Source organism: Balaenoptera musculus, chromosome 6 (genome assembly GCF_009873245.2).
Source record: "Balaenoptera musculus isolate JJ_BM4_2016_0621 chromosome 6, mBalMus1.pri.v3, whole genome shotgun sequence".
Classification (NCBI taxonomy): domain Eukaryota; kingdom Metazoa; phylum Chordata; class Mammalia; order Artiodactyla; family Balaenopteridae; genus Balaenoptera; species Balaenoptera musculus.
In genome coordinates, this window is record NC_045790.1 from 112,523,746 (window position 1) to 112,537,197 (window position 13,452).

A 13,452-nucleotide genomic window follows, 5' to 3' on the forward strand; every position below is an offset into this window, starting at 1 on the left:
TAGAGAGCTCTGGCATATTAACTATATGCCAGTTCAGTTTTTACTTTCATAACATACCATGATTTTCCATTGTTCAAATTTAACATAGCTGAACCCAAGAAATCAAACCAGCATTCAGCAGAATAATTTATCAACATTGTTAAATGCTCTGATCACAATTTTCCTGTTTGCCTGGATCCACAGGGCCCTCCCAGACAAAAAGGTGATTTTTGTCTTTGTCTATTTCAGGGCCAGTCTCTCATCCCACATGCCGCCTGGTGAATAAGGAGCTACCTTCCCCAATTCCAACCAACGGGAGTCTTTAAAATGTCTTCTGTAGGTAAGAAAAGCAAGCAGATTGTGACTAGAGGGAAAATATTTTGAGTAGAAATGAGTTATTTGTACCAGCCCACTGTGAGTAGATACAGCAATTACTCTCTGACAGTCGTCTTTCAGAGTATAACAGTATTTGCCATTTTAGTCTCTTTTTATGTAATAGGAATTCAAAAGCACATGGGTAACGATTATAATAAATGTTTCCATGCTTCTTAAAGTGTAGGCAAATCAGTAGCTCACCTATTTAGGGCATGGAGTATGTAATTTATTATGTGAGAACAGGAGAGAAAACTATATCCTACACTTTGAAAGAGAGTCTGTCAGAAAGAGCTGTGGGAAAGAGCTGTGGGAGGGATATTCGGAGCCAGCTCATAGAGCCCCCTGCATCCACGGCACTTGCCAATTATAAATCACACGCACACATATTCCACTCACTCTCCAGAGCACTGGTGCTGTCAGGTTAAAAGGGTAGAGGTTATTGCTCCATTTGACAGACAGGAAAACTGAGGTTAATTGTAGTTTTTTCAAGCCAGCAAGCCAGGGAGCAGGATAGATGCTCAGGGCACGATGGAGCCGTTCAGAGCAAAGAGCTGGGGTCCCGGTTGGCCTCCTCCACGTGGCCTGGGGCAAGGGACACGGCTCCTCTGAGCCCACATGCCTTTAACTGAACCAACCTACTTTATGGGGCTATTGAATGGATTAAAGGAAATGCAAAGCAGGCACACAATTGGCACTCGGTAGATACCAGATATCACTATCATCATTCTTGTTGTCAGGGTGATGATGAGGGTCCAAGATGAGGGGGCAGGACCGGGAAGGGGAGAAGTGTCCTCAGGGACAAACAAGGCAGGACCACTGCAGAGCAGAGTCAGAAACTGGATGCGAAGATGCAGAGGGGAGAGGAGGAGAGCAAGGGATCCAGCAGCAGCAGCCTGGTCAGAACATTCTGGGCCGCCTCCGACCACTAAGCGGAGGCTTGTTTCTAGGGTCTGGCCCCAGGAAATCTGAAAGCTTTCAGACCCACGCGTCTGAGGGGCCAGGCTTGCACCGGGCAGGCTCCACTTGGGTGTGGGAGTCCCAGCTCCTCCAGGCTGGGAGTTCATGTCAGCCAGCCTGGGAGTTCATGTCAGCCAGCCTGGGTCCCCTCGGCTGCTCTGCTCTCTGGTTCCCTGGGCGAAAGGGCTATGCTTTTAGCAAAAGCCAACAAGACACCCAGCACCAACTGGGATTCAAGTGCAATGAGAGGAGACCTGTCACTGCTTTCCCAGGGACAACCGAACCCCTCTGGGCTCCCACAGTTATGTGGGACACACAACTGTCTAGTTTAAGAAATAATAATAAATAAAAAATTAAAACCCACCACACTCGAAAAGGAACCTATAGAGCAGTTGCCAGTTTGCACAAAACAACCTGGGACACAACAAGCTAATCGAAAATACCTTCCTTGGGTGATTTCTTCATAGTCCCCAAATTTAGTCCAATGGAGTACAGAAAGAGAGAAATACTAAAGAAAACAGCAATAATAAAATCTCTGCTACCATTCTGCTGAATTCCATTGCCACTGACTCAGCGAGGGTTCCCCCCTTTTACCCTCTTTCCAGGGATTTCTGAGAGACGCAGCAGCAGCTCTGACCTGGGACCTTGCAGTTGGACGTGACCTGGACCTTGCCCGCTGGGCCTACAGCGGTACAGCCCGGGTCGGGGGAAGAAGTTCAAGTCATGGCCCGCCCCGCCCCCTCCTCACAGCATCAAGGTGAGGGAGGATGCAAAGGAAAAAACAAAAAAAACAAAAAAAACACCCACCAGTCTGTCTGATACACTGCAAACTTCCCAACATCAATCAGAATCCTATACTCCCTCTCCATAGTAAACATTAATTTTAAAAGGAAATACCGTGCTACAAACTTGCAGCATGAAATGAATTATTTTACAGCCAGGCAGAGGGCAGATTTCTGGATGGAGCCTTGGATACTTCTTTCTTTGTTTCTTTCTTCTTCTTCTTCTATTTTTTTTTTTTACTATTATTATTACGTTTTAACAAACTTTATAGCCCATTTTATTTGTTCTCAAATAACTTTTTCTCCTTCTTTGTGGCACATCAATTACTTGGTTTGTTTCCCTCATTGTGGGATCTTGGAACCAGGAGGTTGATACTGCTCAGAGGAATATAATTTAGTATTATGTGCCATGGGTTTATGAGGTAGGAGTGAAACAAAACATGGCATTTGAACACTATCCATTTATTATCTCTAAGAAGAGACTCATATTTGACAAGGAGACAATAACTTTGTTCCCTGATAAGCCAGAGGGGTCTATTTCTGTGTCCAATACACAGAGTAGCTTACCCTTCCCCAATAACTCTATTTACTAGTATGAATATATTTTTATAGTAAAATTGTAGATATGTAAATTTATTTTAATCTAATTTCATTGAATCCTCCTAAAAACAAAAAGAGCCTTTGTAGACTGTTTTCATATCTGAATTATAGATTTCGGTATCGTATTCCCAGATTGATTTCTAGGCTATAATTCTGTCAAGATTTCCTCCTGGTGTCAAAAACAGCAGCACCACAGCTAGAGTGCTTTATAATTGGCATCACAACCGAACCAGAATTACAGCCCTGATATTCATCCCAGTGCTAGGTGGGTTCATTTTAGAATGTTTCTCTCTTCCTTAGCCTATATCTGAACTTGAAGGTTCATGGCTAAAATTACTTTCTGAATTAATCACAAAAAATGCTAAATTGCAAGCTAAGGTGGAGGAAATGGATTAGTCAGAGATGAGAAAGAGGAGGGAAAATACACCCTCAGTGATTGGGAGAGAAATACAGAAGGATGATTAAACAGTGGCATATAATTAAATTTACGTTGTAAACAAATACCTTTTTTATTTCTCTGCTTGTCCTCTGCCTTAGGGTCAAATAAATTAAATTGGCATTATTTACTAAGTCTTTAGAAACTGCTTTTTACTTCATGGTGAATGGAGAAGTATTTCCTTGCAAGCCTGCCCTAAATCAAAGAGGTTCTTGAATAATCTTCCCTGCGATGCTTTTAATAAACACCATGCCCTCCCCCTGTTGGTCGTGCAGTCCTGGCATGGTGCACAGTGTCGGTAAATAAAAGAGGCGTTCCTCCCCTCGGGGTTCAGAAAAATGAGCACTAGATTCTCTCCTTATGTCTTGTCAATGACCCGCCCCCAGCCTTCTTTTAAGTGACTGTTTTTGCATTTTCCCTGATGCCTTTCATCTTCAGGTAGATGAGTTTACTCAGAAGCTAATTATTGACACCAAAGTCTGTTCCATCCCCAGAAAACGGAGGGTGGAAACTTCGCCTCATAGCACTGTGGTCCCCTGGCAATTCCCGGTCAACATAGGTGGAAAGACAGGATGCTCAGGCTGCCTGCTGGGTCCCTGCTGCCCTAGAACTAAACAGACCTTTCAGTCTTCTAGGAGGAAGCTCTCCGGACCCAACTCCAAGGATATAATTAAGACAGAATTGAGGAGAATCCAACCGTGAGGGACAGAATAATGCCCCCCACCAAGAGGTCCACCTCCTAACCCCCAGAATCTGTGAATATGTTACTTTACATGGAAAAGGGGATCTGCACATGAGATTACATTAAGGACGTTGATAGGTTAGATTATCTGGGTGGACCCAATCCAATCACACGAGTCCTTAAAATCTGAGAACGGTTCCCAGCTCTGGTCAGAGGGAGATGTGGCCACAGAAGAAGATCAAGTGTTGCAACATTGCTGTCTTTGAACACAGAGGAAGAGGGCAACAATGATCCAAGGACTGGGGGCAATCTCTAGAAGCTGAAAAGGGGAGGAAATGTACTCTTCCTAGAGCCTGCAGGAAGGAATGCAGCCTGTCTGACATACTGATGTTGACCTTACAGAATTGTAAGACAATAAATGTGTACTGTTTAAGCCACTAAGTTTGTGGTAATTTATTACAACAGTCAGAGAAAACTAATTTTCGGTCTATTTTCTAAAACCAACTCATGCTATTCTTAGACAAACCACAGAGCTATTCAAAGACAAGTGATTTGCAAAATATACCCACCTTGGGACTCAGGTATGGACATTGCCAAATAAGGGTCCTAAAAGTTAAAAAAGAGAGAGAGAGAGAGAGAGGGAGAGAGAGAGAGACATAGACAATGAATACCCTTTGGAAGAAGAAGTACTCTAGGAAACAGCAGAACATTTTAGATAAAACCTTATCAACGTGCTCAAAATAATTTAGAGAGAACAGACTCTGTAATACAAGAAATCAAAGAAAAGAGGATGAGATAAAATTTAAAAGGAGATGAAAGAAAACTGACAACGTTAAGGGAAAAAACTAAGGGAAACGTAAAAGCATTATAGAAATGAAAAATAAATTAGAAGCAACAAGAAATAAATATGATAAAAAATAAAGTTATCATGAAGGACAGATGTGAAAAACAATACAGAAAAGAAAAGGAAAAGATAAAAGCTACTAGAAAGAAATTGTAATTATGGAAACAGATAATAAATATCCAGCATGCACATAATTGGTCTTCCTGAATAAGAACACCAAGTGAATGAACCAGAAAAATATTAATATATGTACTAGAAGAAAATTCTCCTGAAATCATGGAAATGGAAAGGATTCATAATATTCCAGAGAAAGGTAATAAAGAGAACCAAGACTGAGGCATGGCCTAGTGAATGTAAATGAACTGAGAGAGAGAGCATCCAGATATAAGAAGTACATTACCTATGATGGAAAAAAACCTCACTGGCCTCAGACATTACTGCAACCCCACAGGTGTCAGAGCACAGTATAGAAATGGTACAGGATGCTGAGGGGTAAGAAATGTGATGGGAGAATTTTTTACTTTGCTAGATACTGTTTACAGATAAAGCTAACAGAAAGACATTCTCAAATGTGCAAGAATTTAGGAAGTTTAGCATGTCTGTACCCTTGCTGAAAATGACTCAAAGACATAATCCATTCAAATGAACAATGAATCAAAACTGATAAATGGAGAGGTTGAATCATGTAAACAGCTGGTGTTGAAATCTGAATCCAGTTGAAGAGAGAATGAAAACTTCACAAGTACAGTAATACAGCTAAAAACAGAATGTAATTGTTATATTTCTAGAAAGAAAAGCTTAGTGATCTTAAAAATAATAATCTGTGTATAATAGACTGAGGCCAAAAAATTTCAGAATGTGTCTGTCCCTCCCCACCCACAGCCCCAGCCTGCCAGAAATGGAGAGTGGATGGAGGAGGGGAATGAGGAGGTGGTACATATGGGAGCATTTTTTCTTTCATCTTTCATTGACAGAGTCAAATTATTCTGTTTCATTTCAGAACTGACAAATTGAGAAATACAAGTTTAATTAAACTATCTTGACGAGAGTAGTAGAACTAGAAACAGATTATCTACGAAACCAGCTTGGGGGGAGAGGAGAGAAGCCAACAATAGCAATAATAAAACAAAAAGAAGGGGCTTCCCTGGTGGCGCAGCGGTTAAGAATCCGCCTGCCAATGCAGGGGACATGGGTTCGCGCCCTGGTCCGGGAAGATCCCACATGCCACGGAGTGACTAAGCCCGTGCACCACAACTACTAAGCCCGCGAGCCACAACTACTGAAGCCCGCACGCCTGCAGCCCACGCTCTGCAGCAAGAGAAGCCACCGCAATGAGAAGCCCGCGCACCACAACGAAGAGTAGCCCCTGCTCGCCACAGTTAAAGAAAACCCGCGCGCGGCAACAAAGACCCAACGCAGCCAAAAATAAAAATAAATAAATAAATTTATAAAATAAAATTAAAAAAAAGAAAACACAGACCATTAAAAAAAGACGGAAAACAAAGGAAACCATGATGAAGCATAAAATAAAGTGATGAAAGTAAAAAATAAGTGGGATAAATTCAACTGTTCAAAGGAAAAGACAAGCAGGTTGAATAAAAAATGTTAAACCCAATTTCATTCTGCCCTACGTGACAACTTAAAATAAAGGAAGCAAAGTAAATGAAGGTAAGAGACATGCAAATGCAACAAAGCAATCAAGGGTTGAGTTCCGGGTAAAAATGGCACATTGAAACATGCACCACATTCTGTTTCCTCCCCAAACCTGACAGAAGATTGACAGGAAAGGGATTCTGAACACCTAACCAGCAACGACAGGGAGAACAGCAGAAGGGAAGGCAACTAAACAAGAGTTTTTGAGGCTGGAAGGCAGCTGGACCTGTGACAACAAGCAGCAAGACGTCAGCAAGCCAAATCCCGAGTCAGCAGTAGGAAAAGCTGAGAACAAACCCAGCCCTCAGCGGCAAATCCTCAAAAGACTCAGGCAGAGGTACTGAAACGGAGCAGGGCCCTGTGGTCCTTCCCTCCCATGTCCTCCTCCTGCCTTTTGTCTGTGGAAAAACTTTAGCCAACGAATAAGTTTAATCAGAGAAGTGAGAAAATGCAGAGGCAAAGAAAACAGTCAAACAAATAATCATAGTTTAGTCATTAAGCATAGTTAAGGACGTTTAGTTCCCCCTCAAGGGCTATGGATAATATTCTGAGCCGTATCCTGTGAGCCGTCTTGTAGATAGTGAAACCCCACGAGGTGGAAGAAGTGAACTACATGATGACCAGGCTGTAGCCGGGACATAAGCTGCCGCAATTCTGAGAACTGGCCTCAAGGAAATGGGAACAAACCAACCCTGGAACTGAAGACTAACTGTACCTAAAACAATCAAGACGACGCTGATCAGACCACCGCAGGACCAGTTTCAAGATGAGTGTCAGAGCTGACTGTGCTGTTTCTGCATGTAGAGCCCTCCCTCCGTCTATAAAAGCTCTTGTCCCCTGACTGTCAGTAGGGGGGAGTCAGCCTTTGGACAGGAGTCCCCCCCTCCCCCCTGGGTTGCCAGCATTGGAAATAAAGCAAACTTTCCTTTCCACCAAACTTGCCTCTTTATTGGCTTTTGAGCAGCAAGCAGCGCTGGTAAGAGTCCACTCGGAAACTGGATGGCTAAAATAAGGACGATTGGTCAAACTTGCTTAAGAAGAGATTAAGCCCCAGATCCCCTCCTCACACCACCCAGCCGAGGGAATGCTCCTCCACTTCGGTAGAAATGGGAGGTTTATTCTCTAGAGAGGATATAATATAGGCTCCTTGGACTTGAAGAATGCTGAGCACAGTTGAGAGTCTGAGTCTGTACCAAAATTAGGGGAATTAGGTTTAAAAAAATATATGCATATGGCATGCAGTATGTGAGACCTCTGCTCGCCTCCTCCCAATTCCCACTGCCCTGCTTCTCCCTCGGACCCCAGACCTTCACCCTCCAGCAGGAGACTGGGTGAGTCCTCTCTGAGGAATCTGACATTTCCAGAGGTAAAGACTTAAAGACGTTGAGTTGGTGGGAGGATTCTGCACAAAAGGCCCAAATAGTTCATCCTACACTGAAGACAAATTCTATGAGCTCCATCTATGCCCTCAGAGCTCCCAAAGAATTTTTTAGTTTCCCGTTCTTACATGTGAGCAAACAACCAAGAGTAACGCAACGTCTTTCTACCGAGAAAGAATGAGACCAAGACAAACAAAAACTCAGTAGGAACAGACTATGCAGGAGGGGAAAAAAACCTCTCCTCATTACCCTCCTGCAAAAACAAGCTTGCCATTAACATCTTCAAGAGATTAAAAAAAATCCATGAAATAAGATCAAGAAACTATAAGAGTAATATTCAGATGACAAAAAAAGACCTCTTGAATGTTATAAAAGTAAAAACTGCAGCAGAAGTTAGAAATTCAATAAAAGGGTTGAAAGAGAAAGTTGAGGAAACCTCCTAGAAGGTAGAGCAAAACAAAACAAAGGCAAACCACACACATACACAAACACAAAAAAAACAAAAGACATAGGATACAAGAGAGAAAAGATTTTTTTTTTTTTTAATTATTTATTTATTTATTTATGGCTGTGTTGGGTCTTCGTTTCTGTGCGAGGGCTTTCTCTAGTTGCGGCAAGTGGGGGCCACTCTTCATCGCAGTGCGCGGGCCTCTCGTTATCGCAGCCTCTCTTGTTGCGGAGCACAGGCTCCAGATGCGCAGGCTCAGTAATTGTGGCTCATGGGCCTAGTTGCTCCGCGGCATGTGGGATCTTCCCAGACCAGGGCTCGAACCCGTGTCCCCTGCATTGGCAGGCAGATTCTCAACCACTGCGCCACCAGGGAAGCCCCAAGATTTTTTTTTTTAATTTACAAGGCCAGTCTAGGAGATCTAACACCCAAATAGCGGGTTCCAGGGAGAACAGAAAAAAAAAAAAAAATAGAGAAAAATCAACAAAATAATTCAAGAGAATTTCCCAGAACTGAAGGACATGGGTTTTCACATTAATTTTTGGTCCCATGGAGTAAATGAGACCCAGATCAAAGAAATAAATGAAATTTCATTGTGAACTTCTTCAGCCTGGAGCACATGTGATGAGGGTGTGACAGCCTACCGTTGTCAAACCATCTTTTTAACTTGAGAAGCAACTGGAAGGTATGCTACACTAAAACAAGGGAGTATGCGAGAAAGAGGAAGATGTGTGATTCAGCAAACAGGGACCCCAACTCAGAAGACAGGCCAAGGGAATCCCTCAATCACAGTGCAGAAAAGTCCTGGAACAGCCCTGCAGTGAACCTACAGAAAAAGCAGTCCAAACAAGAAAGGAACGGGAGTAAATAAGAAAAACCTGGAACTCACAGTTTACATAATATGATGGACTTTGTGGAATATTGTTCTGAGGGGCTATTATAAGCTGTAGAAATAAGTAGCAAATAGATTCAAAGAAAACTAGGCAAGTGAAGAAACAAGGTGATTATTAACATTAGGAAAAACAAAATGAGAAGAGAAAGGCAAAATAGACAAAAAGGACAAAAAAGACCTCCTTCCAGCTGAGTTAGCTCTCCGAAAACAGGTTTTCCGGAAATTACACTCACAATTTTGTGCTTATATCTCATTGGCCAGAACTTAGTCCTGTGGTTCTACAGAGCTGTAAAGGAGGCTGGAAAATGGGGTCTTTCATTTCAGCACCAACATGCTCTACTGAAAACTGATGTTTTGTTACTGAGGAGGAAAGGGAAAATTCATGTTGGAGGAGACAAGTAACGGTCCTGTCACAGACAGTCGCTTTCATCAAGATGACACTGCACAATGAACACACAGCTGACAAAAACCTTTATGAACTAAATAACATGGCACCAAAACATATAAAGCAAAAACTGCAGGAAACACAAAATCAAATCATTAATAAGCTACCTCTCCCCCAAAGGGCCAGCTCCAAGGAACAGTTAGTGTTGAAGTTTTAAAAACTATTCCAGATACAGAGGAAGAATGAAAACCTGTGAAATGATCACATCCTTGATACTATAAGCCTGACAAAGGACAAAAAAAAAAAAAAAAAAAGGAAAAATTCATACCCATATTACATATGCATATTAAAGCAAAAAATCTAAATAAAAATGTAGCCAATACCATCCAACAGTGTATTAGTTTCCCATTGCTACTATAACAAATTACTACAAATTTAGTTGATTTAAAAAGTTCAAACTTATTATACTACATTTCTGTAGGTCAGAAGTCTGGTACAGGCCTAACTGCACTAAGATCAAGGTCGCTCAGGATGACCTCCCTACTTTAAAGCCAACTGATCAGTTACCTTAATTACACCTGCAAAGTTCCTTTTGCCATGTAATATAACATTCACTGGCATGACATGGCAGGGAGGGGGACTGCTCAGTTTTGATGGGGAATCAAAACTGCACCTGCCACAAGCAATATATTGAAAGAATAACACACCAAGACCAAGTGACAGTCATTCTAGAAGTGAAAGGCTGACTTATTATTAGAAAACCTGCTAACATAATTCATTATATTCATACATCAAAAAGAGAAAAAAACCCGTTTGTCTTAGAAGATGCTAAAAAGGCCTTTGAATAATATTCAGCATCAACTCCAGATATTTTAAATCCTAAGAGCTATACTTCTTTAACTTTATAAAAACTGTATATACCTCAAATGACAGTAGTGCCTTAGTGGTAGAATGCAGGACAGTCCTTCACGTCAGGAAAAAAAAAACACCTGTCCATCATGACTCAGTTCTGGAAGTACTGCCCAATGTAATTAGACCAAAGAGTAAAATGAAAAATATAAATATGGAAGAGGCAAAAGAATAAATATTTGTAGATGACATGATCATCACCCTGAAAAGCCCAAGGGAATCAACTGAAAAACTATCAGAAGCAGTAAGAAAGTTCTAGTAAGAAGCTGGAGTATAAAGCAAATAAGAAAAATCAATATCTTTCTTATACTCCTGAGAAATCCAGTTAGAAAATAAAATGGGTGAAAATACCCTCTTATCACAACACCAACAAGAAGAACAACAGGTAATATAATAACTAGAAATGCACTTAAAATGAAAAGCATGGGCCCAATAAAGTGTCGGTCGTTTCACGAAGGGGCAAAGAGAGGACAGGGCCATAGACTGCAACAGACCAAGTGATAAACCTAATGCAATTCTAGTTAAAATGTCAATGGCAGGGACTTCCCTGGTGGTCCAGTGGGTAAGACTTCTTGCTCCCAATGCCAGGGGCCCGGGTTTGATCCCTGCTCGGTGAGCTAGATCCCACGTGCATGCCGCAACTAAGAGTTTGCGTGCCGAAACGAAGATCCCACATGCTGCAACTAAGACCCGGCGCAGCTAAAATAAATAAATAAAATATTCTTTAAAAGTCAATGGCAGTTCACGATTGAATTATCATAGTGCTCATTTGGAGTAACAAACAAACATATAAAATAGACAATAAAGAAGAGTAATGAAAGGGCTTTGTCCTGCACTGACTTGAAACACATGATAAAACTAAAGTAGTTAAACAGTGTGGTACTACTGCAGAAATAGACTTTTGGGAAACAATAGAAAGTTTACAAGTACAACCAAGCGTACAGAGAGACTGTATTTACGAGCAGACAGTGTTCAGACCATATATAAATACCTATCCCCTGCAGCCACCAGCCCAGGACCCAATCACCATCTCTGCAGCAATCAGCCCCAAAGAGCCAGGACTTGATCAGTAACTAACAGCTTCCCTAATTTTGCCACCATTTCCAGTTTAGAACCAAATTAGAGAAAGCTGAATATGTTCCCCTAACCAAGCACATAGGACACCCTGCTTCCAGCTGGCCGCCCCCAGCTTCCCCAGGCCCACAGCCTCCCTCAGGGAAGCCCTCAAGCCTCACCTTTCCCACTAGAAGGCTCTCCCTCCCCTCTGCCTGCCTTTAAGATTGGGCCAACTCCCTTGCTATATATAGCAAGCTCTGACTAAACAGCCTTTGCTTTTTTCATTTAGGAGGTCTTTGTTTATTTCCACAATACCTACTGTGGCGGGGTGCCCTCAAGTTCAAGTTAGTGGAAGAAGGACAGAGTATTCAACAATATTCAACATTTGAGGGGGAAAAAAAAAGAGATTTGCACTGCATACCCACATCAAAATAAATATCAGACGCATCAAAGAACCAAATGTAAAAAAGGAAGTTGTGAAAACAGTAGAAGGAAACATGGATTGCTTTGCACCACAATCCCATGAGGAAGGCAAGACTGGTTGCTGCGTATTATCATTCACAGAGGAGACGCTCAGGTCCAGCAAGGCGAGCGGCCGAGCCAGGATCTGAACCCAAGCCTGACTCCTCGTTCCCAGGGTGAATGGGATGAGTGGGTGGCAATGGGAATGACTAAGAGACACTCCCCCCCTTCCGGAACGTGGTAAGGCTCCGGCAAACTGCCAGCAGTCAGCCGGATCTGGACAGACAGCGCCTGGTGGTGGGGACCTTTTCCAGGGAGGCGGCGTGGCCAGGGCCGAGGCCCCGCCGGAAGCGGGTTGCTCACCTGTTGGGCTTGTAGCCCAGGCCGTCCATCAAGCGCGCCTGGTCCCTGTCTCGCGGGAAGCCGTGCAGCACCCACCCTCTCTCAACGCAGTCCTGCTGGTCCAGGCGCTGCCTCAGCACCTTCATGATGATGTTGTCGGGAACTGCAGAGAAAGGAAGACAGCTGGTCACTCGGCCGCCCTGGCCACCTCTCCTGAGTCAACAGGAAGGTGAGGGAGCCTCCGCAGCCCTGGCTCACGGTCTTCCTAACTTTATTTGACCCTGATTTGAACAGGTGAAGAGGCCATTTTAGATGGACAGGGCTGTGGGCGCCCGTTTCCCAGGACCCGCCGAGGTCCTAGCAATGGGAGGAACGTGGCCACCCAAGAAGGGAAAACCATTGGGTGACCTTGACCTTGAGCTGAGCTTTCCCTGACTTTGACAGGATATACGCCCATCGGCAGCCAGGGTAGCTCCCAGCCCTTCAGTGATATGTGGGCATCCCTCCCCGATCCCCCTGCAACCGCAGGGATCCAGTTTTTGCAGCAAAAAGACTTTTCACGGAAGCATACCAATCCCCAGTGGAAGGTTTAGTTTTCCTCCGATGGGATGGTAGTGGTGCCCCCGAGGCTCTCTGCTAATTCACGATACACAAGCAACCCCCTTCTTTTCCCCTTCCCCCAGTTCTCCCCTCCTTGATGTTCAGAATCAAATCTCTCTCAAGAATCACAGCTTTAGTTATAACCAGAGACTGAAATCGAGTCTCAGGGAGAAGGAGATGTTGAGAAGCCTCTTGTTTACATTACTGCAATTGACATTTTCCTGAAATTTATACCTCTCTTCTCAGATTCATTAAAAGGCCTATGTTGCTAATGTACTGCGTTCTAGCAATTTGCACTGCATTTCCTGCACTTTGCACTCATTTTTCCAGAGATACTTGGTAAATATTACCATTGTTTGCTATGAATGTGGGGCCCCCCAGCGAGCGGGTTTCCTGGAGCTGCAGTGACAGGGCAGCTCAGCGGCTTTTCTGGAGATGCCGGGTTCCCTCCGTGAGTCAGCCAAGTGGCCCTGACGCACATGACTGAAACTTCCCCAAAGGCCCCCAGGCTGACAGCCAGATGAACGTGGTGGTGAGAGATTCAGAAAAATTACTGCTTTCCTCCACGGCTGTGACATGCCGGGTTACTGCCCTGTTGCCAAAGAACCATAAACCTCATCTAAGTCATTTGCATTTCCCTGATTTTGTTCTTTCTCACATCTTCCAGCCTT

At 43.3% G+C, this 13,452-nt stretch overlaps 1 protein-coding gene across 6 annotated transcripts in view; it reads right to left on the minus strand.

Moving 5' to 3' along the window:
• The window catches only part of AK8 (adenylate kinase 8), a 133,182-nt gene that overhangs the window by 40,403 nt on the left and 79,327 nt on the right, over positions 1–13,452 (minus strand). For all 6 annotated transcript variants that reach the window (XM_036856352.1, XM_036856353.1, XM_036856355.1 and 3 more), the window contains one exon: positions 12,203–12,344. In XM_036856352.1, coding sequence (XP_036712247.1) covers positions 12,203–12,344 — 142 coding nt within the window. The remainder of the gene's footprint in view (positions 1–12,202; positions 12,345–13,452) is intronic.